Source organism: Vulpes lagopus, chromosome 3 (genome assembly GCF_018345385.1).
Source record: "Vulpes lagopus strain Blue_001 chromosome 3, ASM1834538v1, whole genome shotgun sequence".
Classification (NCBI taxonomy): Eukaryota; Metazoa; Chordata; class Mammalia; order Carnivora; family Canidae; genus Vulpes; species Vulpes lagopus.
The window spans coordinates 66,068,017-66,093,685 of record NC_054826.1 but is presented as its reverse complement, the minus strand read 5'-3'; the positions used below and the strand labels follow the sequence as shown (position 1 = coordinate 66,093,685).

The following is a 25,669-nucleotide window of genomic DNA, read 5'->3' as shown; positions in this document are numbered from 1 at the left end:
GGTATGGACAGAAGAGGGAGTCAGTGGGGATGGGAGCTGGCGAGTGTGTGGACTTGGCCCTTGTGAAGTTGTGTCCACCCAGAACTCCTCAGGACAGTCTGCATGCACAGATGCACAGAATGCTCCCCAGGGGCTCCGGTCCACAGGTGGGGGTGCCAAGCAAGGCCCAGAAAGCTAAGCGTGTGGTCCCAAGTGCACAGGGAGCCAGGTGAGGGCACAGGTCCCTGATTCCTGGGACAGCGTCCTCACCTTTATAGCCCAGGTAGGTGATCCAGAATTTGCCACCCTCTTGGTCTCCTGCCCTCTGGATTTCTGTCATTCAGAAAGCCCTAGAAGGAAACGTTGCAATGGCAGGCCTGAGGGTAGGGCCTGGGGCAAATCTCTTCTCACCCTACTGGTTGGGCAGGATGGATGTTGGCAATGACCTCTCCAGGATCTAGCCCCCAGGGGCAGCTGGCCAGTGCTTGCTTACTGGAGTCCGTACACCACCGATGCTGCCCGTGCCAGGTGATTTCCTCTAAAAACCCAATTCCTCATAGATGGTTCCGGTTATAACAGTGTGAGCAAACCCGGGGGGGGGGGGCGGGGGGAAAGGCCACCATCTTTCTATCGGCAACCTGAATTTTACCATGAATCCTTGTACTTCTCACCACTCTGGGGAGGGAAAAGGTTCTCTCTTTCCATTTGACAGATGGGAAGATAGAAGCCCAGAGAGCTACTCTGATCGCGCTCAGACCTTATAGGAGTTTAGGGGCCAGGGTGGAACTGAACCTCCCAGCATCCTACCCTCAGCCACCCCCACCCCATGATGAGGAGAGGGGAGGGTCCCAGAGCTGCCAGGAGCTGTTGGTTCTGAGTGACTCAGTTCTTCCGAAGTTACTACGCACTGGAGGGCAGAGTGAAGATTAGCGGGTGGGATCCTTAGGCCCCTTGGAGAGCAGAGAAGAAGAAAAAAGGTTGAGAAAAAGTGAATTGGAGGCAAGAGCAGGCTGCTACAACCCTCTCCTGATTTAGAGGGCCAGCCTCATCTTTGTGGGGTGGCGGCAGGATGAGGAGGCGGGTCTCAGCTTTTAATCAAAGTTACACTAGTTGGAGCTTTTTCTTTTCCGCCTGGCTTTATTATAGCTATTTTTACTCTAAGGTGAGAAGTTAATGTTCCTGATTTTTACTGGACTCTGGTCTCTCTCCGTGGCTGCCACAGACACCCAGGCGGGTGGATGAGAGTAGCGGAAAAAAGGGAGGTGGGGGAAGAAATCAAGTCAAATAAACTCACCTCACCCAGCAGACCACGAGAGTGGATGGGAAACAGCTTTAATAACAGGGGAAGCTTCCAGAGGTGGGAGCAGGCTGGTGAAATCAGGCCTAATCAGCCCTAGCAGGAGGGGTGCCAATCACCCCCAGCTCCACCAAGGGGAGGGCCGCGTGGAGAGGCTCGGAGCTGAGGGCGGCGGGGGCTGGACAGCGGGCAATCAGAGCCCCGTGAGCCGAGCCTGCCCAGGTCCCTGCCCCCACCCTCTCCTCTGGGTTCTGGCTGCCAGGGTGGGAGCGCTGGCAGAGAGGTTAACCGGTTAGTGACCAGATGAAGGAGAGCCCCGGGGCATGCCTGGGGTATTGCCTCCAAGCCCAAACACCCTGCCCGCATTCCAGCATGAAGCTGGAGTCACCAGTGCCATAGATAAGGCCATGAGGCAAAGGCCCTTGGCCACAGCTATCTGGAGAGACAACGTAGTGCTCCTACATCTAACGGCCTTCCAAGGGAATCCTATCATTCTGAGTGGAGTTCTCAGTGGCCTAGCCAATGATGTTCTAATTTCCTCATAGTCTGGGAGTCATCTTATGGCTCGATTCGCTAAATCTGGAGCAATTAGGGGGTAGCCTGTGGCTAGGGTCTGGTATCCAGTCATGACTGGCACATTCTGTGACCTGTGTCAGCCTGGGGCCAGGGTCCGGCCTGTCCCCTCTTGCCGTAACAGTGGCAGAGCATGAGCCCCATCAGCCCCATAGATTCCTGCCGTGGGAGGGACTGGTGGCCTCTGCGGCCCAGAAGCACCAGATGTGACAGCCAGAAAGCCACCTCCCCTCCTCTCCCCTCTCTTCCCCTCCCCGGCCTTTCCAGGCCATGGCTGCTTTCATCTCGTCAGTTCCTTCCAGAAGGAAGAAAGAGGGCTGCGGAGAGGAGAGGTAGGACGGCAGGGTGGGTGCCCCAGGCCATATTTTCACATCCCAGGGACACAGCCACCGGCAGGGAAAGGAGGGGTGACGGGGAGAAGATGATGGAGCACTGTCCCCGACAGAGAGGTCAGTGGCCTGGAGAGAAACCCAGCAAGCGGGTCAGAGCCAGGCTTGTGTTTCACTGGGAGCACCTGGGGCGTTCACACCTGCTGCTGTCAGCGGAGCACCTGAGCACCTGCTGGGTCCCCTGCAGGGCTGCAGGCCCTCGGTTTCTGTTTGCCCCACTGGGGAGCCTAATTCTCTAGGACTGTGCCTTCTGCCCGGTTAGATGCCACAGGCCATCTTCCTTACCCTTCGCTCGGTCAGTCAGTCAAGAAATAGCTCTGGAGGGGCTACTGCATGTGGGCCCTGCTCTCAGGAGCTGCGGACTTGGCTGAGCAGATCCGACAAGTCCCTGCTGGCTGGCAGCTTTCCCCTTGTGGAGGAGACGGACCGACCCACACGTAAATCTGTGTCTGAAGGTGATAAGGCCCATGAAGAAAAAATAAAAGCAGGCAGGGGGCTGGAGCAGGGCCTGTGGCCAGAGAAGCCTCTCCGAGGACGTCCAGGCAGAGGCACGGAGCGAGTGAAGCACACACATCCCCAGGAGGGGATGATGACCCCAGGCAGGGGCCACCCTGTGCCCCGCAGCATCAGGGCCGTGCCAGGAGGGCTTCCAGGGACGAGTGGACACCCAGGGAAGCACCAAAGCTAAAACGTGGAGGGGTTTGGAGTCTCGTACAGCCGTCTGACTACTTCTGGCCCCGGCAGCCTTGTGTCCCCCAGACCCGATGGCCACGGTGCCCCAGACTCAAGGCAGGAAGATCCCAGCCTTCGGATGTATATCCTCCCTCGGGCCTTCCCTCAGAGCCACGTCCTCTCCTCTTCCGCAGTGGCCAGGGCCCTCTCACACGTGCCACTTCCCCAACTGCCCAGTGTCCCCGCTCTACCTTTCAAGCTCGCAGGGACGCTAGTGGAAAAATTGAGGGGATCCACTCATGCAGAGAACAGATATCGAATGGCTGCTACATGCTAGGCAAGGGGCTGTCCGGGAAAGGGCTCCGGCAGCTTGTAGGATGGACACCCAACCCAGGCTCAGGAAATAGGGAAGGCTTCCCAGAGGAGGTGATGACAGAGTTGAGACTGAAAATGCATGGGAGTTTACCAGTGTTTCCCCTGTACCTAGAACACTGCATGAATGAGAGAATGAGAAAGAATGTTCCAGGCAGGAAAACAGCATGAGCACAGACCAGCAGGTGCCAGATCCAGGTGGTGATAGTGCTGGGAGCCAGAACTCAGGTTCAGCATCTGCCTGTCACTGACACCCTCAGATTTCCTTCCAGGCAGTACGCATCCATGTACCTTCATCACCTGGCAGAGTCTAGAACATTGGAGGTGCTCAGTCAATATTTGTTGAATAAATGCAAGGGAGAGACTTTGAAGCTGGTGTCTCCCAACCGTCTCACCAGATAAGAGGACGAGGAGAGTGTCAGGAGAGGGGTGCCCAGGGTGTCTTTTGTTCAACAAGTGTTGCTCAGTACCAGCCCCGTGCTGAGCCCTGGGGGCACAATGGTGAGCAGAAGCAGACGTGGCCACGGGCCTCAAAGGCTTGGTGGAGGAACACATGGTAATCGAAGAGTCCCATAATCATAAGGTGAGATTGGGGCCCCCCAGAAAATCCTGGGGGGCAAATGCAGCCAAAATCTGAGCCAGACTGGGGATCAGAGAAAGTTCTGGAGGAGATGGGACTTGGTTGAAATGTGAAGGCTGAGTAGGCATTCATGGGGGTGATGATGGGGTAAGAATTCTGGTGGATGGACACAAGGTGGCTCGCGCAGTGAGAAGCACCTGGTTCATTTAAGGATGTGAAAGAAGGCCCCGTGGCTGAAGCGAGGACAGAAAGGGGAAGGCAGGGAGGGGCTGGAGGCCTGGGTGGGGCTGGGCCAAGCAGGGTCAGGAAGAGATTCTCCACACTGATCTTAGGGTCAGCAGGGAGCCACTGTGTGGTGTGGGAACACAGGCAATGCAATCAGGTCGTGCTTCAAAGAGTTCATACCAGCCACGGTTGGGCGGGGGGGGGGGGGGGGTCCCCAGTGCAGGACCCAGTCAGGAGGCCACTCTGGCCATCCAGTCGGGAGCTGGTGGTGGGCAGGGACAGAGGGGGAGGCTGATTTTTGGGAGACGAAATTGCAAGGAGGACTCTGGTTTCTGGCTTAGCAACTGAATGCAGCGGGGGGATCCCTGGGTGGCGCAGCGGTTTGGCGCCTGCCTTTGGCCCAGGGCGCGATCCTGGAGACCCGGGATCGAATCCCACATCAGGCTCCCGGTGCATGGAGCCTGCTTCTCCCTCCGCCTGTGTCTCTGCCTCTCTCTCTCTCTCTCTGTGACTATCATAAATAAATAAAAATTAAAAAAAAAAAAAAATGAATGCAGCGGGAATGTATTACCATCCACAGAGCCAGGGACTTGGTTTCCAGGGGAGATTTAGAGTTTGTTCTTGGACGAGTTGAGTCTAAAAGCATCTGTGTGACATTCACGTGGAGTGGGCAGTGGTTTGTTTGGAACCCCTGGGGACCTCCAGGGAGGCTGGGGGTCCCTGGGCTGCCAGTAACAGAAGCCAGAAGGGAGGCCCAGCGGGGTGGGGTCAGTCAGAGCCTGGCCACCGCGCTCCAGCCTGCGCAGAGCCTGTCAGCTGCGTGGCGACGGAGTGCCTTTCTCCGCACCGGAATAGATTTGAGCTTAGCAGTTGCTTCTAAGTGCTTTTTTTTGCCCTGACGTGTGGAAATGAGCGCTCTGGGCAGCGGGAGGGCTGGGATGGGGGAGGGAGCCCAGGGGATGGGAGCCACAGCCTGCTGGGGCCTGCTGCTTGCCTCAAGAAACATGTTTCCCCGGCAGCCACATCACAAACTGTCATCCTGGTGGGGGTTGGGGGGTGTTTCAGGCCAGAGAGGGGAGAGAGTGTCTGTATAGGGGTGATCATGGCCTGTGGGTATGTGCTCCAAAGCCCAGTGGCCTTGGGGGACAGGAATATTGCAAGGTCCAGGTAAAATGAAGAGAACCTGACCTCTTCTTCTCCCTTCTTTGTCTTCCTACATTTAACGAAGATCTTGGCCAGAGGCACCAACTCTCCTTCGAGCAAGGGATGGGAAAGCAGGGGCAGCAGAATCTGGGATGGGCATTGAGGTGGGCTGGGGAGAAGCAGTATAGAGCTCCTGCGGACTCGGAGGAAAATCCGGTGTGCATGTGGGCCTCCTCGTAGATCTCTGGGGTACCGTGCCAAGCCTGGCCAAGGCCACGGGGAAGAAGGAAGCAGTACAGCTCCCGGTGAAATACTTGGGGGTTGCCATTTCTCCTGGGCGAACAAGGGGACAGCTTTTGCATAATAAAGATCTCATTTAAGATCAGTGTTGACCAGCCCCTTAGTCACTGGCAAAGCCTATTCGTGGAAAGGTCTCTGCCTTTGACACTTGTGTTGGGTGTAGCCTCCACTCAGGCAAAGCCTTCTGAGCGTTCTCCTTGAGAAACCAGCTCAGAGGCTGGTTGGACCGCCTCCGTCTTGGCTTGGGAGAAGTGACAGCCTGCCTGCAATCACCGTAATTTATAGCTCATGAGGCAGAGACAGTATATAATTGTTCTACAAGTTTCAAGAGTGAGCGTAATTAGTACAGTTAACAATCTTAGGTGATTAATCGGTTCATTCAGTACCAGTGTGAATGGGGGCGAACGTGAGCAGGGGAGGGGGCTGGAGTCCCCTAAACATCTAACTGTGCGCTGGGGCCCACTGCTAGTCAGCAGCTAAGTGGCATTTTAACCTCTGACAGCCAGGACCCCTGGGGCAGGGCAGAGAGCAGGTCGTAGGGTAGAGACCAACAGGGTTGGGCCACTTGAGCAACGGCTCACCAGTAGAGAAGCTGGATTTGGCTTCCACGTGGTCTAACTTCTTAGGCAAAGGTCGGAAAGCTGTTGTGGGTCGAGGTAAGACTGGCTGATTGAGCCACATAGGCGGGGAGGGAGCAACTGATTTGAGGAGTCCCAGACTCCCTGGGTTGGAGGGACCCCACGACGTCATATAACCAGCCTCTTGCCTACTGAGCTGAACTGTTCTTGGGCATCCCTGTCAGAGACTGGATCCTATTTTAAAGTCCTCCGGCGAGAGATGTTCTAAAACAGGGATGGCAAACAGCTCTCTAGTCACATGTCAACGCCAATCGATGGCTAGACGCTGCTTAGAGCCCTGGGCTGGGAATCCCGAGGCTGAGTCTGGGCAACAGCACTGTGATCTCTCTGCACAGTCTGTCTGCCCCGCGTGCAGGATGGAGGAGAGGCGGCCTGCGTGCCAAGGATTTGCACAACTAAAACCCACCGGAGTCACCCAGGCCCGTCTGATGCTTTCCTCCAGTGTGGCTTCCTGGGGTCTCCCTTACTGCCCTTTAGAAGCAAGAATGGTCTTGGCCTCAGCTTCAGAGAACCGAGAGGTGTGAGGAACAACCAGGGTGGTAGCTATGGATCCAGTTTGTCAGTCCTTTTCTGAGCCTTGCGAGCTTACAGCCCAAGCCCTGAGCAGGAGGGTGGAGAGTAGGGATCAGCTTGCCAGGGTCGTCCAGGCCATACCTTGCCTCCAACAGGATGCTGACCCACCCAGGCAGGTGGCAGCTCCTCCCTGGAAAGAGCTGGTGTATTGGGAGCTGGGGAGCCAGGCGGAGCAGAGTTCCAAGCTTGGCCCTTCCTCGCTCAAGCTGTGGATGAGTTTGAGTTCTTAAAACCTATTTAGTGCCCTTACAATGGGGTAAAGCCTCTGGGAGGTGGAAAGGACTGAAGAGGAGAAGGTGGATAAAACTTCCAGCACAATGCTGGTCATTGGGCACCTGGATTCTGTCCCCAAGACCCTTGGAGGCTCAAAGACCAGTCTGATATGGGGAACCTCTGAGAACAGATGGCCCGCTAGATGCACCCATTCAGCGCTCCTCAAGCCAGGATCCACCCCCTGGGCCCATTACCACCTCTTCAGGGACAGAAAGAATGGACACTGGGTGTCCTAGATTTGGGAGACCAACCCCCATCACACCCCTGCCGTGGAGTCACTAAGCCTGGGGCAGGGCTCTGGGGGTTGAGGTGGGAGCAAGAAAGGGAGGAGAAGCAGATACAGAGAAGTCTGGAAGACGCTTTCCCCTTTCACTACCCCAGAGCCAGCCCCAACCGCCTGCCTCCCCCCAGCCAAAAGGCAAAGGCACACAGACAGCAGAAAACATACACACATATTTGCAAGCTACAGTACAAACGAGCGGCAAACCTAATGATTCGTGATTATTATTTGAAGGGTCCCACTGTTACAGATTTATTTGTCATTTCTTGTAATAACACCAACGGTAATGAATTCATTTGTATTAATGTGAGTGTCACGCGGACTTCCGTCGAAATTCCGCATTAATTAATGTACCATTAAAACAAAGTGTCGCCCAATTAATATCAAATGGAGGTAAGGCTGCCAGGGTCCTCTTCATCTGGGTTTCATTTGTAATTCATGGTATTAGCACCCCTGCTTAATGAAAGTCATTTGCAATTCCTGCCCCTGGTCTCTCTCACTTCCTGGGGGAAGGCCAGTGTGCCCTAGCAGCTGGCAGGACAGCAGCTGCCCAGGGCGCCCAGGACAAGCAGAGATGGGGAGCGCTCTGTTTCTCCGTAGAAATCACTCTCCACATTCAGAATTCCAGGGGGAGCTTGGGGAGACCTTTGGAATGTACTAACCACGTTGGTCCTCAACTTGAAGCACCCAGGAGGTGTGGGGAGCCACTTTCTCTGGGTTCTGTCAGGAGATAGGGAGGCTGGTTTGTTTCTTGGTCAAGTTTGCTCTTAACAGATGAGGCCATGGCTGCCCTAGGAGTGTCTTACCCTAGACAGAGCAGAGTGCTTCTGGGATTCAGGGTCTCAGTCTTTTCTAGGGGTCCTAATGGTTCTTTTCGCATGTCTGTGTGCCAGGACTTGGGGCTGTCCCTAAAGCCAGTGGTGGAGCTCATGTGCACTGGCCTACCAGGCACAGTAGAAAAGAGAATTGGCCCCCCTGCCCTGTTCCCCCCACATCTCCCTCACAGAGCACCCACCTCCCCAGATCTGTGGGAACAGACGCTCCATCCCACTCCAGCCTTTATAGCCCTCATGGGCCCCTACTGTGGGAAAGATCCCAAGGACAACAGAGCGGGCTACCCTCCCTCCTCGGGTATGATCCTTGGGTGTCTGGGCCTCCCTGGGCTATCCTTAACCCAGGCATGAGAATGTCATCTGGGTGACCTCTATCATGTCCCTTCCGCACTCTGGGTCTCATCTTTCTCATCTGTGGGGTAGGGGCTGGGGCGGGCAGTGCTGCGTCACCTGGCCAGAGGCTAGGGCAGACCCTGGCACTGATTTTGTTTCAAAGCTCCCCATCCTGACGCACAGCCAAGGGAGTGACACCCTGGCCTAGGTGATTCCTTTGTAGCCTGGATAATTTCAGTCTCTCTCTACCTCTTGACTCTTAAGCCATTTCCCAGGGCCCCCAGTGCCCCCTCTCCCCCACCCCCCTCTGGGGGCCAGTGAGTTCCCACAGCTGCCCTCTTCCTCTCAAGCCCTCACCAGCCCTCAGCATCCTACAGGCATGTGTGTGCACCCCCCAACCCCCACCTGTCTGCCCTTAAACCCCTGGGCTTCAAGTGACAGGTTCTACTTATCACATCACACTTCCCAGCAACAGTAGCCACCGGGATCGGGATCAGGGATCTAAGAAGGAAAACCCGCACCAGGCCTAACCAACCTACTTCTCATGCCTGCCCCAGGCCTCTGCTGTCTCCTTCATCGGCCTCGCCAAGCCCCGTCAGAATGTGTGCCCCAGCTAGGGACAAAGGGGCACATGGTGGGTGGGGCCCAGGAAGGGGGGGGTGAGGAGAGATGAGCCCAAGTTGTATTGCTTGAGCTGTTTCCTTATTCAGAATCCATTTATTAGCCTCAGCTTCCCATAGATGTAAGGCCTGCCCTAAGGAGATTTGCATATTCATTTTGTTTAACATGATTCATCATCATGCAAGTGAATGAATTTGGGGGCTGGGTGATGGTGCCCCATTTGTGAGCCATGGAGCTGTGAACAGAGGTCTCGGGGCATAATTGGAGACACTGTACACACAGTGGGCTCCACTGGGACAGATATGGGGTGCATGGAACAAGGAAGGTTTCCCCTGGCCTTTTATCTGGACCTTTGGTCTCTGCAGAGAGCAGAGCAAGGACCTCAGCCTTTAGAAGCATCCCCTCCCCTTCCAGACCTCTTCACCAGAAGTAACGTTTGCAAAGCACTTTATAGTTTATAGACCCTTACACCCACCCCCAAGAGCTAATAACATTATGACAGGGCCTAAGATTTATGAGCACCTGTTTTTCAGTAAGCACTCATCATTGCCTATCCCCCGTGAGCCTCATAATAATCTGTGAGACAGGGTTTCTTATTATGCCCATCTTGCTTTAAGGAAACTGAGTTTCAGAGAGGTTGCCTGACTTCCCTAAAGTCACACAGCAAATAAGGGCTGGAGCTGGGATTCAAACCACAATTTCCCCAATGGTTTTGCTCCTTCAAAGCCTCCCTTTATTATGTTTGCTTTCCTCCCTGTAAGTGACTGCAGATAATTGCTCATGACCATATTTCTGTCAGAGAGATGAAAAGTATGAGCTTGTACTATATTATTCGATAAATGTGTTTGAGATCAACAGATGAAACAACCTGACAGCTCCTGATAATTCACTCTTCCACTTCTAGCACCTTTGTGGCAGCATCTGACACCTATCACCTTCTGAACTTGGAACATCTGGATAACCTAAGTCATTCTGTGGCAGCCTCCTTAAATGTCATCAGTAGGCCCTGGCAGTTAGGCAGAATGACGGGGTCTCAGTTTCTCAAGGTCATTTCGGCCATGCCCCTGCCTCCTAGACCTGGTACACTTTGCTCACTCATCCCTGAGAAAGAGCTTGGGTTCTGGAGCCAGCCTGCCTGGGTACAAATCTAGGATTCCTGCTTATTACCACATGGCCTTGGACATTTGGGGAAGGGATAGTAAAGTGTCTGCTTCAAGGCTTCCATGAGGATTGTGCAATATAACACGTGGAAAGTGTTTAAAACAGAGTCTGACATATAGGATGTCTTCAACAGATGTGAGTTATTACCTTAGACCCATAGAAGTCCTTTTCTTATTTAGAAAAATAATCCCAGGGAATCCCTGGGTGACTCAGCACTTTAGTGCCTGTCTTTGGCCCAGGGCATGATCCTGGAGTCCCGGGATCGAGTCCCACATCGGGCTCCTTGCATGGAGCCTGCTTCTCCCTCTGCCTGAGTCTCTGCCTCTCTCTCTCTCTCTCTCTCTCTCTCTCTCTCTCTCTGTGTGTGTGTGTGTGTCTCATGAATAAATAAATAAATCTTAAGAAAAAATAATAACAATCCCAGGAGACCCCATGCATCTACTGATCACCATTTTCTAGAATCTACCAAGTCTCAAGACCACCTACTGCCTCAGCTGAACCCTGTTTGTGTTTGGAACTCAGTCCCCTAGAGTCCTGGGCTCAGAGACAGTGTCCTGGAACCCAGACAACTCAGGGTCTGGACTCGAAGGTAGCTTTTTAGAGAGAACTCTTCTGTAGGTCACATCATACCTTTCCCTCGTGTTTTTTCATACAGTTGTCTACTTCCACAGAGGGTAGTGATTTTTATTTTGACCTTTGAGTTTTCAAAGTACTTTCTCCACTGTTAGCTCATTTTCTCTCCCCTTCAGCTCTATGTGGAAGGCAGTACAGGAATTGCTATACCCATTTCCCCGGGTGGGAAAACTGAACCATCAATATTTGCATTAATGCTCTGTGACAACAGAGAAGGCAGCCTTGTGGATTGTTACTGGAAAGCCAGAATGTGACCCAGCATTTCAGGATTGTTGTTTCTGGATTTTTTTCCAGTCAGGCCAACATGCATGGGGAGTATCATCACCTGATGGATGGTTCCTGGTTTCCAGAAGCTGGTTTTCTAAGTCCCTGCTGGGGGAGGGAGGCAGGGTGGCTCTCAGGACCCAATCAGCCTAACTCTTGGGTTGGGGAAGGATGGGAGAGGAAGGCTGAACAGATGAGGTCTGGATCCGTGTCCGGTGCCTCTGTTCTGTTGTTCCTCCCACACCACACAGAGAGAAGGAAATAGAAGCTGATTCCCTGAAGGAGGGAGTGGCACTGCCTGGTGTTGAAAGCAGCATGTTGTGGGAACTGGGGCCAGTGTGAGCACAAGGGCTACCCTACCGCTGTGGCCCTTTTGTCCCCTCCTTTCTGCACGTGGCCTTCAGCCAGCTACTGGGCTGGTCAGCCAGCTATCCACATCCACGATGCATATTGCCCTGTGCTGCCACGTGCTCGCTCCCTCAGCTCCTGTGGGTCAGTGAGTGAGAAGGTGTAGAGGGTGTCTGGGGGAAGGCAGGTGCATGGACAACCCTGGAATGTTGTGCTAATGGGAGGTGGCACTTGGCAGGGGTGGGGAATGTTTTGGAACTCTGCAGCCGCTCATTGTACGGGAAGGTCGCTGGGGTGGGGTTGCTGCAGTGAGGGGTGAGAAAAATGGTCTAGGGTCTCCTTGGCCTGAATTAGCATCATGTCTAGCTCTAACAGTCAAGCTTCTGAGAGGAAGGGAAGGAGGCCCAAATGTCTGTTGGACAAGGCTTCTCCGAATCCTGCACACCCCACATTTCTGTGAAGGCCAGGGCCCATGTGTGTGGGACAGAGAAAGAATGCCTCAACCCCAGCCTGGGCACGTGTGCCAACAGACATTTCTGGAAAGGGAGTGTCCATCTCTGTATGCTGGATGGTAATACCTGCTCTCCAGCAAAAATAATCAGAAGGAATTTGGGTGGAAAAGACAGAGCACCATGAGCCAAGGCTAGAGGTGGGCCCACACCCTGGGGGCTGGCGTGCAGAACAATCTGACTGAAGCAGAGTGTCTCAGTGAGGCAAAAGTGAAAGATGAGTTTAGAGAGGAAAGCTTTGGCCAGACTGTGGTCATGTTCAAGGTCCAGACCTTGCCTTGGAGGTAAAAGGAGCCAGGGATAGTGTTGGGGGAGGACAGCAAGATGGGAGATCTGTGCTTTAGGGCAGTGACTTTCTGGGATGAGTTACAGGTTCATGGCAGAAAGAGATGAAGAGCTGCAGTGGACCAGCCATAGGGAGATAGATTTTTTTCCACTTTTATATTAATTTTTATCAGAGTCACATCCACATGAGTGTAAGAGTCAAATAGTAAAGCTAGGTTTATAATAAAATCAGCAATGCCCATCTCACCATTTCCCATTCCTGATTCCCACCCCAAGACAATCTCTTTCAAAGGGTGATAGTTACCTTCTCATTTACCAGTATGCATTTTTCAGTTTTAGACATTATAGCTTCAGACTTTGGCTTCCAGCTCTGAAGGATGAGAATGGCACTGTTACTCCATGCTCGACCTCATCTTTGCTGCACACGCACACACATACGCCTTGTCGCATGCTCCACCCATCCTCCCAACTTAACCAAAGTTCATGCAGCATTGTGATTATGTAAATATTATCCAAGCTGTGCCACATCGCATACCTTAATTATATTTTTTTTCTCCAGAATCAATAATTGCCTCCTTTTTGTTTGTTTGCTTAGAGTTCTGTGAAGCTATCACTTATTCTAAATATTCGGACATAATTAAGTACCTCCTCTCAGTATATTAAAAATATGTATATTGATTTTTTTTTTATCAGCTTCTATTTCTCTTGACAACATTGTCCTTGGAGCATTCATCCTCCTGCTCCAGTCCAGAATGGCTGTGCTCTGGCTTGCTTGGTCTTCTGGAGGCTGAGCAGCTGAAGAGAGGCCTGTGTGAGGTCGGCATTGGAAGCAGGGGGGGAAATAGGGGAATCACCCAGAGAATTTCTTTGTCTCTCTCTACAGGTTCCTATATTTTCCTCTTGGTTTACACCCTCATTTTGATGGGAGAACACCCTTCAGTAATTTCCTGAAAAGGGATTCATGGGATTTTTTTTTTACTTTGTTTTAAAAATGTGTTTATTCTGTATTCATATTGGTTGATAGTTTGGCTGGGTATGGAATTCTAGAATGAAATAATTTTCCTCACAATGCAAAGGAGGGAATGTTATTTTTGTCTATAATGTTGCTGTTAAGAACTTCTATGGCATTTTGATTCCTGACTCTTTGTTTTCGCTCTGAAACTAAGACTTAAAAAAAAAATCAGTGTTTGGAAACTTTGTGTTTTATGCCTTGGTGTGAATCTCTCTTCTAAACACATAGTAGCCTCTTCCATCTGGAAACATGTCCTTTAAATCTGGGAGATTTTCTCACCTCACCTCTCACCTTTCTTACCTCACCCTCTCCTTCACTTACCCTGTTTCCTCTCTCTGGAACCCTTATGAGTTGAGTGTTGGATCTTCTGAACTGCTTCTCTGCTTTTCTTATTTTTCTCCCTCATTCTCCATCTCCTCGAGTTTTGTCTTACTTTTGGAGAAATTTCTTTATCTTCCAACTCTTCTATTAAGGTTTTCATTTCTACTATCTCTTCCTCTTGGAATGTTCTTATTTCAAAGATGCTATATCTTGCATCTGTAAGGATGTTAAGATACTTTTTTGTTGTTGTTGTTATTCCTTCCTAGTGCCCCCCCCACCAGACCCCCATCTCTGTCTTTCACATTAGAGGCTTTTCTCAAATGTTTCATGACCCTTAGTTGTCTGTTTATATTTATGAGTGAGTTCACATTCAATCACCTATAAGCCCACTCTGTGTGTGTTAGAGCAGGGTAGGGTGGAGTGCTCTTGTTAACCAGGGGACTTCACTAAGCAGTGATTAGATGAGGACCTAGCCTTTTCTTTGAGAGAACTCTGCCATGTTAACATTTGTGTTTGTGTTTCTCTTGGGCCAATTTTCTTTTCTCCTGCCTGGCTGTCAGTCTTCAAGAGGCTGACTGGCTCAAGAGAACTGATCAAGGATGGGAGTGGAGGGGAAATGCAGATTTTCATTTAACCTCCTTGTTTTCAGTGCTTTGTCCAGCTCCCACCCTGAGTCCAAAGCCCAACTAACTCAGCCCCTTGAGAAAGTAAACCTCCTGTCATCTGCACAAGTCAGGGAAGTCATTTGAGCGTTTGGCTACTCTTTAAAGATTTGCAGTTGGTCTTTCTCATTTTGGCATCAACTGGTGTCACCAGCTCTTAAAATTTTCCAGGGTTCTGAGTCCCCAGCCTGAGCTTTGGCTTGCTCCTCTTTCCTAAGGCAGTCTCTGGTTCCATCTGTTTCGAGTTTCCAGGATTTTGTCAACATCTCTCATCTACTGTTGCCTCCTCTCTGTTCTTTTTGTCCTTGTGGATCTATGCATTTTTAATTTTCATATTGTCATTTTGGTGAGAGGTTTGGACAAAAACAGAAGTAAATGGATGTGTGCAATCTGCTATGTTGAACAGGAAGTCCTGATTCTGTTAAAACATTTATCGAATGCCTTCTGTGTGCAGGTGACAGTGCGAGGTGTCACTGTAGAGGTGGCCACGGTAAATAACAAAGAGAAAAGGAAGGAACTGGGGAATATTGAAGGAAGAATTAACAGGTAGGTGCAGGTGCCTGATGAAGAATGGGAGGCAAAAGAGAAGGGCAAGTCCAAGATCACTCTGGTAGGCGAAGACCCTGGCACACATGGGGAAGTCTGGAGGGGACTTAGGTCAGCACTTTGATGAGCATCTTCCTGGAATTCAGAATGGGCAGTACACAGCTGGAGGCCGAGAAGGTACAGGAGGGACTCAGAGATGGGAGAGCACTGAGCTGGCTCTGAGGAGTGGAATAGCTGGAAAAGTGCTTGAGTCATATCAGGGTGCATGGGACTCAGAGCTCAGCCCTTTGGGTCTCCTTCTGCCCATAAAGCTGGTGCCTCCACCCAGCAGCCTGCCCAGCTCTCAGAGCAGACCCAGCACATTTTAGAGTCTAGGGCACATCATCTGAGGAAAAGCAGACCCTGATGGAGAGAAGAGATATTGTGAAATGATCTCTTCTTGACTCCTCTGCAAAAGGAAGGTGCTAGAAAGCATGCTGTATGCATGCGGGCTTGTGGATAAGCTGGTGTGCCCTCTCCCTGACCTAACGGGGCCACCTGAGACATCCATCAAGGCCTGGTGGACACTTGCTTCTCCAGGTTCCCCTCAGAGTGCTGTTGCTGTCTTTGGAGCTGCTCTTAGCTAGAGCCTGCATGCTCTTTCTTGCCTCTTTGAGGAAGAAATATAGCCCACATCACCCACAGACCCCATTTCTCCTCCTCCCTAAGCAGGAATGCCACAAAACCTTTAAAACTTTGCATTTGGAATGATACCCCCCCCCAAGACCCCAGTGAACTCCTGCCTCCAGAGTCACCAATGGAGTGGCACCTGTTTTGGCATTCAGTGGAGACGAAAATGCAGGCACCGTCACCCACCCGCACCCCAGAAGCCCCCTTGTCAGAGAGGCCTTTACTCCTGACATGACTTCTTGGCATGGTGGGAACCCATTTCCTGATTTCCAGTGGAAGTGTGCAAATTTTAAGATACTCTCTTTCTTCTGAATTTTTCCCCATCAGCACTCCTTTCTCTAATGCAGACAACCTAGAGCCCCCATCCCAGCCACCCCCGTCTTTGGCTCCCACATCACCTCCAGCCACAGAGAAAAGTGAATGAATCAGCCCTGCTTGAGCAGGGGCCCTGAACCCACTCCCCACCCTCCCTCATCTATGGTGTCCCTGAGGTCTAGGGACACAGAAGTGACCTGAACTTGAATCCTAATGCCACCACTTGCTTACAAGCTGTGTGACTTGGAACAGGTTGCTTCATTTCTCTGAGCTTTCATTCCCCCTGGGTCCGGGGGAAAAGGAGGTGATGAGATAGGATTTGGTGACAACCAAGCCTGAGGCTGGAGAATTGAGCCCCCTCCCCTCCCCTGTCCTGCCTCCTCTCGCCTTAGAGGCCCAGCAGCCCAGCCTCTGAGCAGCACACGCACGTTCCAGGAGTGTCTGTTCCCAGCTCAGATCCACTGAGGCGCCTGCACCTTGTCAGAACTCCATCTGTCAGGAATTTATTACTAATGCATTTTATAACAGGCTTTATAATAAGATATTAAAGACTGTGGCGGCATCCAGCAAGCATTCCATAAATATTAATAACGCCTTTAGAGATGGCACCTACGGTGGAAATGGTAGGGCTTGTTGCGGAGGTTTGGTTGAGGATGCAGAGTAAATACAGAAAAAAAATTGAGGGTACACCGCGAAGATGAGACGGTATGGTGTGCTTTCCCCTGACTCCTATCTCCCATTCTCTAGGTGTTTCAAACTTCTCTACTCTTCTTTCTCCATAACTTTTCCTCTGCAGTGTCTCTTTCTCCGCTTCTTCCTCCTCCTTTCCTTCCCTCTCTCTCCTTATGAGTGGTCTCCCGCTCACCCCCATCACCCTCTGCTCCCCAGCTCTGCCTTTGCACCATCCCCTCCTGTCTTCCTTTGTCCCCTGTCACCTTCCTCTCTCTCCCCCACCCCCTCTCTGCCTGCACCCCCACCGTTCCAGTGAGCACCCCGAGCCACCTCTGTGGAAGCCCGGAGTGTAATGTAACTCACACTGCATGTGAGAAGCAAGCTATTTATCATTATTATTAACGAACAAGATCCCTTGCACAGCAGAACTTTCCCAGAGTCTATTCCCTTGTCACCCCAGGAGTAGCAAAAAGATTTATTTGTCTCTGAATTGCACAGGGTGGTCCATTTACAGCAGGTCCATCAGAAGTGATGTGGAGCTTAACCGGGAACTGGGAGAAGCAGGGACCTGCCCTGTCTGCGACCTGCCTAGAGGGCCCATGTCTGCCCCCCATGGGGAGATTCACCTGGCAGGGCAGGAGTTTGGCAGAGGGTGATGATTAAATGAGGATGATGCTTAAACACTGCTTCCTGCTTCCTCGGAGTCATGGGTGGGGCTTTTGGGGGAGACTTCCCTTGAAGACCCAGAAGCTATGAGGGAGTGAGCAGGCCTGGGCAAGGGGAGGAGTGGCCACGGAGGAAGGAGTGCTGGCAGCAGAATTGGGGCAGAGAAACAGGCCAAGGGGCCTGGAGCCTTTCCTCCAAAGACCAACTGCTCCTTTCCAACTAGAAGCTGGACTTAGCCAGTTTCCACAATAAATTTGGGAGGAGAAGTTGCCTTAGAATGGGGCAGCCCACTTCAGCTGAAATGGGCCTTTTTGCCTTGTCTCCACAGCCCAGACTTGCTCTGGCAATGGCTCTGTAGATCCCTGAGCCCCAAGCCTAGAACACCATAGGGATACCTTCCCCTTGGTCTCCTTGTCTCCAGGTGGGCAGAGCTTGGCTTTGTAGGGCATCTCCCCTCCAGGCATGTCTCGGCTGGTTGCATCAAGCCTGTGAACAAGCTGTCCCCTGCCCACCCCTGCCACCCCCACATTCATGCTGATCATTGCAGTGACCTGACTAGATTTGCATGTTAAAAGGAGTATCTGGGGACACTTAAAAAAAAAAGAGGGAGCCAGCACTCATTCATCTAGGCTGTTTTATTCTTCTCCCCATCATTACGTCCCTTGCCCCCAGCAGTCTAGTAGCAGCCGTAGGGAGCTTTGCTTTCTGTGGCCCAGCCTGGGCATTAAAAGGATGGAATCCCAGCGGGCCAGAGTCAGGCTGAGCCTGGGGCGGAGCTGCAGGAATGAGGAGGCCTTGCCTGGGGCTGGATGCATTCTGGGGGTACCGTGGGGGAGGAAGGAGCTGAAACCCATGAGGACAGTATAAGCCAAGGGGGTAGCCACAGGAAGGACAGCCCAGATGAAGTCTCTGCATCACATCCAGGGGCAGGAAGTGAAGTCCAGATGGGGTCTGTGAAGACCCCTGGGAGGCTCTCAGATGCGCTTGTCTCTGCTTTTCTTCCTCACTGTGCTCCGTTACCATCACTGCAGATGGGCCTCCTCGGCCCTGTAAATGTTGGCTTCTGTGTGGCACTGCCCTTGTCATGGTGCCCACTCCAGCCCTAACTGAATAGCAAGAACCTTCTTTTTCAGGTTCTGCAGAAAACTGATTTAACTTGCCAGGCCCCACCTGATTGGCCCATTTGAGTCAGGTGATTACCCCTGGACAAATCAGATGTGGCCTCGGTCTGAAGTCACTTGGTTACAAACTTGGCTGCCTAGATCCATCCCCTTGAGCAGAGCTGTGGGTATGACGAGCATCTTTACTTGGAAAGAGTGTGGGCAGGGAGGCAGTGTTTAGCATCTCGGGGTGGGGGCTGGTGAACGAAGCACTATATGTAAGGCAGGGCATCATATTTCCAGTCGTGGCTCTGCCCTTCACCACCTGTGAGACCTAGAGCAAGACACAGCCCCTCACTTTTATCCTCAGTAGTCTTGGGAGACAGGACTAGATAATCCCCACGGCTCCTTCCTGCTCCTACACTCAAGCCATCCCTGAGTGGTGCATGGTCAGGCCTGGCCTCCAGGCACCCCTCCCACACCTTCCTAAGACCCCGGCCCTCCGATCCCACTGGGGAGGGTCTCCAGAAGTTCTCCTACCCTGAACCTGTCTGTAGCAGCCATGAGCAGCCGATCAACAAAGATATTCTCTTTCTGAATTTTAAAATGTCCATTTGTCTAAGTTCGTGATAAAGAGATTGATTGGCTGTTTTTAATACCCCTCTTTAAATAGAGCTCATCTCACACTGCTTATGATGGTATTTTATTACCATAATAATAATTGCAACGACCATTTATTGAGTATTGCTCAACATTGCCGTATGCCTGGCTCAGCGAGAAACTTTTTTTTTATTTCCCCACACCTTGTCTTGCGTAATTCTTTCTCACAACCCTGGAGGGAGGTAGCTGTTAACAGCTCCATTTTTACATTTTTCCCTTTCCACAGGGAAACTGAGGCCAAAAGAGTGAATTCAACAGCATATGTTTGAGGTCTCCGATCAATAAGCGGAAAAGCTCAGGCTCAAATGTAGGGTGTCTGACTCTCAGAGTCCATGCTCTGGGCCACCGAGTTTTACTGCCTGCAGCATACTTGGAAGCCCAGATACACCTGGCCTCAGAGAGGAAATCTGCTTGCGTTGAAAGTGTAGACCTTTAAAGGGGCACATCTGCACATTTGCATGAAACAGCAGCTGGGTGCTTGGAGAAGCCCCCGGTATAGGTGCTGATGAGCACCCCACATCCCCCCTGCCCCATATCCCTGATAGACCATGGCGCCCAGGACCTGAAATGCAGGAAGTCAGCATTCTTTTCTCTCCAATGGCTTGTCCCTTCTAAGTATATGAATGGCTCTCTGCCAGGCCCATTTAAAAACCTTTTCTAAGTTATGCAGAAATTAAATGGGTTTTCACTGCAGGGCATGAAACATAATCTAAGAAGGTCAGACACAGGACCATTCCTTCTTTTTTCCCTCTTCCCCTGTCTTCTTGGATCTTGCTTTTAAATCCTCTGATCAGTTGCCCAGAGAGCCTTTCCTGGGGACCGTAAGGTATGCACGGGTGAAATGTCCCCGTCCCCCCGCGGCAGGGGGCTGGAGCGCTGACATTCTCCAGGGAGCCATCCCTCTCTGCTGGGCACGGGCGCCTTGTGGGGTGTGCTCTGAAGTGCTGTCTAGCTGCCTCACAGGAGGCTGGCTGCTCTGAAATGGGGACATGTCCATCCCTCGTGGCAGAAACCACAGGCCCTGATGGAATGTTTTGTTCTGGAGCGTGGGGCTGACTCTGGTGCTTGCGTGTGTTGTGTTTGTGGAATCCAGAGAGAGTAGGGGGGAAATCGGGAGAGCTCTGGTTTAGCTGAGAGACTTGTAAAGATCTCCTCAAGACCAGTACCGTTGTGGTGGCATGTTGGGGCGAGGGGCTGGCTCCCCCCAGCCCAGCACCAGATGAGGTCAGATTTCTGGGCTCTGCATGCAGTGGCCCAGGGTGTGTATTTGCAGAGGGCCTGTGTCCATCAAGTCCCACAGGAAACAGTTCATCTCAGCTCCAGCAAAGGCATTTCAGCAAAGAGACGGTTACAGAGGGTGGGCAGGGCTAGGGGGCATTAAGGGAGGTTGAGGCACCTGGGACCAGCAGGGCTGAAGGGGGAAGGGGCTGGGATGCCCACCTGAGCCCACTGAAGGCTGCGGCCAGGGAGGAGGAGCTGCTGTAAAATCAAAAAGTGATATCCCTGCCTCTATACCTTTCTCCTCTTGCCTCTTTCCCAAACTCTGAGCTCCTACTAGCACCTTCCCCACGGCAGAAGCCAGCCTGCAAGGAAGCCTGGGGATGAATGCAGTCCATTGAAGTCTCCTTAGGGTGGGAAAGGGGAGACAGAGCAGAGTGTTTGGTGCATCTGGGGAGGGTGTAGACAGGGAATGCCCAGCACAGGATTATCATTGATATTCATAGTGCTTCTGGACACCTGCCTGCCCTCCCCTCAAAGGCATTCTTGTCCGCAGTCCTCCAGAAGGCACAAGGCAACAACATCACAACTATCAATCTCTAAGCACTTATTATTTGCTGGGAAATTTGCACTAAGGAGCTCATGTTCTCTTCACACTAACCCTGTAGGATATTATTAACTTCAGTGGACAGAAAGGGGATTAAGGATCAGAGAGATTAAATAACCCAAAGACACACAGCAAGGCTGGGGTTCTGACAGTCTGTCGATCCCTGAAATCCTAGCACTTGTCCGCTCTGCCCCCTTGCACACTTGATTCTCTTTTGGAGGGAAAGAGAGCATCTGTTTTCCAAGCCACCGAGCCGAGGAGGGAAGGCCTGGCAAAGGAAAAGGAGGTTCAGAAGCCCCGAGGTGTGAGGCAGCCTGCTGGGTTTGAGAAGTACGAATAACTCTCCTATCAGAAAATATTAAACCGATAAGAATAGATGGTACACATGATCTTAGCCAAAAGGCCAAGAAGGGATGCCTGCCAGGAAATAAAGTGGGAAGGAGGAGACAGAGACAGACTATGAGGGCCTGTGTTGTATGCAAGGGGCACTGGGGAGTCATGGATGGTGTGGAGGAGAGGGGCCTCCCCATCTGCCTCCTGTCTTCTGTGCTGGTGGGAGAAGGACAGGTTAGGAGCCTGTCCATTCAGCCTGACATTTGCCTAGTGACGGGGGAGAGTCAGCACACTCAGAAAGAAACAGCGGCAGGCACCTGGGTGGCTAAGTCGGTTGAGTGTGTGACTCTCGGTTTCAGTTCAGGTCATGATCTCAGGGTCCTGGGATCGAGCCCCATGTCAGGCTTTGCGATGAGTGGGGAGTCTGCTTGAGGATTCTCTCTCTCCCTTTCCCTCTGTCCCTCCCCCAGCTCATGCTCACTCTTTCTCTCAAATAAATAAATCTTTGAAAAAGAAAGAAAGGAAGGAAGGAAGGAAGGAAGGAAGGAAGGAAGAAAAAGAAAAACAGTGGCAGCTCCATAGCATTGTTCTCCAGAGGCCCTTTCCAGCCTGACTGGGGATCTTATAAAGAACCCCCTTGCCTCAAGCAGGTGGTCCCAGGAAAAGGCTACCAGCATACCCCAGTGAAAGAAGTCACCCAAAGCAGTGACACAGGGCCCATGTCACGGCCACCAGCACAGAGAGGGGGCAGCAGTGTGGGTGCCTCCTTGAAAGAAGCCCTCCAGGTGTCAGAAGGCACCCAGTCATTGTCCCCATGTGAAAAAATACAGGAGCGGGAATACTGTGTCTGCCCTCAGGGAACTAACAGGCTAGTCCCACACTGCGGGCTAGGAGGTACCATCCCTGCTGGCATGGAGCTCAGCAACCTACAGAAGAGGTAGGGAAAGAACTGCCATCAGTGTTTCAGAGAAGTGTTTCATACAGAGCATGAGATCACTGGCTTAGAATTAGCCAGGCCTGAATTCCAGGCCCTCTTTGACCACGGCCTAGCTGTGTGACTTGGGCTAGTTACTTACCCTCTCTGAGCCTTAGCTTCCTTTTCAAAGGGTAATCAGTCAAGGGGAACAGGGATTGTTTTTACCCTTTTGTCTCTGTGAAGAGCCTCATTAGATTGCCTGTCTTCACATGTGCCCAGAGCCCACTAAATTATGAATAAATTCCCTCACCCTATTTCCCAGGCATGGCTCATGTGCCGGGCACGGTGATGGTCGCTGGGGTGATGGCAGCTGACAGTTGGGCAGAGATGCAAACAGAGCCTGAGGAGGCGCCGACTGCTATAAGAGCCATTTGTTCATGTCTTCAGAAAGGATATGGATGGGACGCCTGGGTGGCTCAGTGGTTGAGCCTGCCTTAGGCCCAGGGCCTGATCCTGGAGACCCCAGATAGGGTCCCACATCAGGCTCCCTGCATGGAGCCTGCTTCTCCCTCTGCCTGTGTCTCTGCCTCTCTCTGTGTGTCTCTTATAAATAAAGAAATATAATCTTAAAAAAAATGATATTGGACACCCACCGTGTACCAGGCACCGTGCTAGGCAAAGCAGCTAGAGCCCTGGGGCTTGCATGGGGTGCATGTGCTGTGTGGGAAGACAGGCACTGACCAAGGAATTAGAGAAGAAAGGTGAATGATGAAAAATCTCCAGGTGAGGTGGGAACCTTAATATAAGCAGTGGTGGAGGGTGGGGGCATGGGAGGGGGGCTGGCCTGCTTTAGGGGTCTGGAAGCTTCTATGAGGAAGTTACGTTTAACCAGAGACCCCAAGTCAGAAAAGGACAGGAGTCTATCTGCAGTGTGTAGCAGAGGGAATCCTGGTGGGCTCCCAGGTAGTGGTAACATCGAGGGAGTCCTGTGGGCCACCTGTGGCAGGCTGCCATGGCCCAGGGATGGCATGTGAATGCCCTACCCCGGGGCAATCCAAGTCAGCTCCGTGGTACCAGGCAAAGCCCTCAGGGCCCCCTGCCACCTGACCGTGGCACACCCCTGAAGCCTCCCAACACGCAGAGTCTCAGGTGCCCCCCAGAGCAGCCTGGGCCTGAGAAGCGACACAGCCGAGAAACAGGGGTTTGGAGACCAAAAGGCCCCCATCCAGAACGCCAGGGTGAGCAGATCATCTTCAGAACTGGTGCTGTTATAGCCACCAGGAGGCCATCAAAAAAAGGGGAAAAAAATAGATACTGCATTTTAAATTCCTCTGAACCCTCCTAGAATAAAAATGACAAAGCCGCCGGTCTGGTTGGCTGGAGGGACGCGGTTAATGGGCTTTGGGGGAATAGTCACCGACGAAGGCAGCTGCTCCGAGCACCACTCACCCTTTGGTTTGCTTTGCTTCGCCCCCAGAACACGCCGGTGGGGACACCCATCTTTATCGTGAACGCCACGGACCCCGACTTGGGTGCAGGGGGCAGCGTCCTGTACTCCTTCCAGCCCCCGTCCCCGTTCTTCGCCATCGACAGCGCCCGCGGCATTGTCACGGTGGTCCGCGAGCTGGACTACGAGACCACGCAGGCCTACCAGCTCACCGTCAACGCCACGGTGAGTCCCGCCCCGCAGGTCTGTCTCCTCCCACCCTGGGAGAGAGCAACCGTGGCACCAGCGTCCTCCCCTGCCGGTCAAGGCCCTGCAACAGTGACGCTGGCCGTAGTCACAGTAAGAGCAAGAGCGGTGCCGGGCCCAGCGCTCAAATGGGTTGTCTCCATTAAACCCCACGGCAGCCGTCTCCCATACGTGATATGAATGTACCCATTTCACAGATGAGGCCACTGAGGCCCAGGAGCAATGCAGGTAATTGCCCCCACTGGTAACCCCACAGGGCCTTCACGATGTGGGGTGTCCCCTCGCTCTCTGGAACCTCAGACAGAGGTGGCAACCCAGCAATGTCCTGATAGCACCCTACACGCAGGAGCCAGCGCATCCAGGCATCCCGGCCACTGCTCCCGAGTGGTGACGCTTACATAGGAGGGCCCACCCATGTGCACACCAGGCACCATGCTGGGTCCTGGGAATTCCAGGATTAGCAGGAGAGGGGAGAGAGAGAGAGGAAGAACTGTCCCATTTTATGGCTGACACTGTTGAGACTCACAAGCTGATGAGTAGTAGGGAGCAAGAACCTAAACCCAGTTTGGCTGACACCAGTCCAGGGCCCCATGGCGGGAGTTCCTGAGTTTCCAGATCATCACAGCCCCTTGGCCTCTGCCACCCTGCAGAAGGCCTAGGGGACCAGCAGGCTCTGAGCCCTGCACTCCTCTCTTGCTTGCTCCTCCCTCTCTCCAGGCACAGCTGGAGTCTTCAGCAGGCAACAGGTCGGGGAGTTGGCCCATTGTCCCTTGGATTTCTGTTAACAAAGCTCAGGCCAAGAGTGAAACAAGTTATAGGAGTCCCTCTTGACTCTTCAGGACCCATTTGCCTGACATCCAGCCCCATCCCCTGGCCCCATGTCACTGCAGCAGGGACTGCCAGTGGCACTGGGGGCTCCACTTGGCAGATCACAGAGCCCAGATCCTGGACTGGGTCAACGGTCTAGTTTGAAAGATGGGGCTCCCCCAGGCTTGGGCAAGGTGTAGAGGGGGCCTCAGGAACCAGGAAATGCATGCTTTTTCCGGGGAGGCCACTGTGGGTACCATTCACATTCTTTCCTTCTCCCCTGGTTAAGTGTTTGTTGCCTGGGAGGTTGTCTGTCCTGCTGTTTGTAAACCTGACTTCTGGGATCAAGGGGGCATGTAAGACTAGAATCTGCTCTCTACACACACCTGCACCTGTACCCTGCCTCGCACCTGCACACAGCCGTGGTGCCCCTCCAGCTGCTCTCCATTTGCACACGCTGGGTCCCATTTGCACATGCTGGGTCCCAGGAATGTGCCAATCCCAGGAATGGGTCCCAGTCTCTTGCTCTCTTTCTTGCTGTGACCCTCTCCCTGTGGAGTAATTTCCATCTTCCATGAAAATGGCTTTGGACAGGCAGGGGAGAGACCAGAATTGGGCACAGGCAAGAACTTGGGTGGCCAGACCAGTTAAGAGGCCTGGGCTAGAGCTGAGATGGTGAATACAGTTAAATTGCTGTTAATCTTGCAGCCATCAGATCTTCAAGCAAAGGAACAGGAGGGCCCCTTCCTGGCCCTTGATGGCCCCCCCACCTGAAGCACAGTCCCCCTCAGGACTGGTGCTGTGCCCTTGGCTGCTGGGCGTTTCCCCAAGGAGATTCTCCTATGTGGCCTTGCAGGGAGCAGTGTGGGTTCCCAGCCACCACTGGGTGGGCACAAAGGGGGGAAACAGGAGGACTTCCCTGGGAATGGCCCCAAGTGACAGCTGGGATCCTGACGAGGTGCCTGCCCTGTCAGGTATGCCCACTGATCCCCCCACCCCAAGCCATGAGAGTGAGGGAATCCATGGCAGGAGCAGGGCTGTGGCCCTGAGACTGCAGGATGGGGAGGGCAGGTGCCAGGCTGGACAGAGCCACCTATGCGCAAAACCTGGTAATAGCAAATTAGAGCTACTGGCCTCCCCTGCTCAAAAGATCAAGGGACTTTGTTCCTCCCACCCTGGCCCTGTCTGCCT

At 52.7% G+C, this 25,669-nt stretch overlaps 1 protein-coding gene and 1 non-coding gene across 16 annotated transcripts in view; one reads left to right on the top strand and one right to left on the bottom strand.

Moving 5' to 3' along the window:
• CDH23 (cadherin related 23) overlaps positions 1 to 25,669 on the top strand; it is a 410,879-nt gene that overhangs the window by 153,359 nt on the left and 231,851 nt on the right. For all 15 annotated transcript variants that reach the window (XR_005986846.1, XR_005986845.1, XR_005986847.1 and 12 more), the window contains exon 7: positions 23,456 to 23,650. Coding sequence is in view for 11 of the 15 variants with exons in the window: in XM_041749258.1 (XP_041605192.1) it covers positions 23,456 to 23,650 (195 nt within the window). In the remaining 4 variants the exon portion in view is untranslated. The remainder of the gene's footprint in view (positions 1 to 23,455; positions 23,651 to 25,669) is intronic.
• On the bottom strand, positions 20,955 to 21,144 carry LOC121488574. The gene has a single exon (XR_005987185.1). It is a non-coding gene; the product is annotated as a U2 spliceosomal RNA (small nuclear RNA).